This window comes from Quercus suber, unplaced genomic scaffold (assembly GCF_002906115.3).
Source record: "Quercus suber isolate HL8 unplaced genomic scaffold, Cork oak 2.0 scaffold_158, whole genome shotgun sequence".
Classification (NCBI taxonomy): Eukaryota; Viridiplantae; Streptophyta; class Magnoliopsida; order Fagales; family Fagaceae; genus Quercus; species Quercus suber.
The window spans coordinates 466,936-467,931 of record NW_027069619.1 but is presented as its reverse complement, the minus strand read 5'-3'; the positions used below and the strand labels follow the sequence as shown (position 1 = coordinate 467,931).

Here is a 996-nt window from a genome sequence, read left to right as displayed (position 1 = left end):
TACAGTACTAAGAATATTACAGTAGGAAACCAGAAACATTGACATATTTGATCAAGCCTTTTCATTTTCAGCTTGATAACTGTGTGGATTCTTTCGATGTAAACTTCAGCCTTTATATCAACCTGCGGTCAGCTACGTAATGGCTTTGTCAGAATCACTTCGATATACCTTTTGTACTGTTTGCATCATCATTGAATCATCTTCTCTCCGAGGCTTCCTAGCTTTGAAGATGCTGAAGAAAGAGAAACATGAAGATTTTCTCTGCTTGTTGTAGGCCATGACTCTAGCTAGCTTGATTAATGGCACAGATAGCTAGCTTTCAAGTATGAAAGCCTTAAGTATGAAGATGTTTTGAATTGTGTTGTGTTCACTTGGGTTGTTAGTGCAGGGGAAGCTTGTATTTATAGGAGGTTTTTTTTTTTTTTTTTTTTTTAGAAGGATTTATAGGGGAGCTAGGTACTTTTTTTGATGTTCTAAGAGTATCTCCAGCAGACTCTCCAAATTTTTGTACTGTTTGGAAAGTAAATAGTTACATTTAACTTTTACCTACTTATTTTTTCAAATATACTTTCCAATAGACTCTCTATCTTTCTCTATCTCATTTATATATTTAATCTTTCTTTATTTTTTAATATTTCTTTATTTATTCCCAACTATATTTTCTAACTCTTAACGGGTAAAATTTTTAAAATTGTGGTTGGTCTTTTTTTTTCAATGGATCTCTTGAAGTACTTGAGATAACAAATAATATAGTCATGAGTTGTTAGTTTTTATTTATTCATTATTATTCACTAATTCATCACAAGCATTTTTTAAAAAATTTCTAAAATAAAAAAAATAAATAAATAAAAAGTGTTACGTCTACAACATTTTCATAACAAATTACATGTGATAAGTCCTTATTAGTTCTAATTTGAATCACAACATAAATTACTTTTTTTCCTATTCATAATAACCAATAACAACTTACTATTTAAGATTTATTATGAAAATATT

General features: G+C 28.8%; 1 protein-coding gene across 1 annotated transcript in view; it reads left to right on the top strand.

Annotated features, from left to right (window-relative positions):
• Positions 1 to 140, top strand: part of LOC112033623 (uncharacterized) — a 17,605-nt gene extending 17,465 nt beyond the window's left edge. The window contains exon 8 of the mRNA XM_065777545.1: positions 72 to 140. Within this exon, the coding sequence (XP_065633617.1) occupies positions 72 to 140 (69 nt within the window). The remainder of the gene's footprint in view (positions 1 to 71) is intronic.
• The last annotated feature ends 856 nt before the right edge of the window (positions 141 to 996 follow it).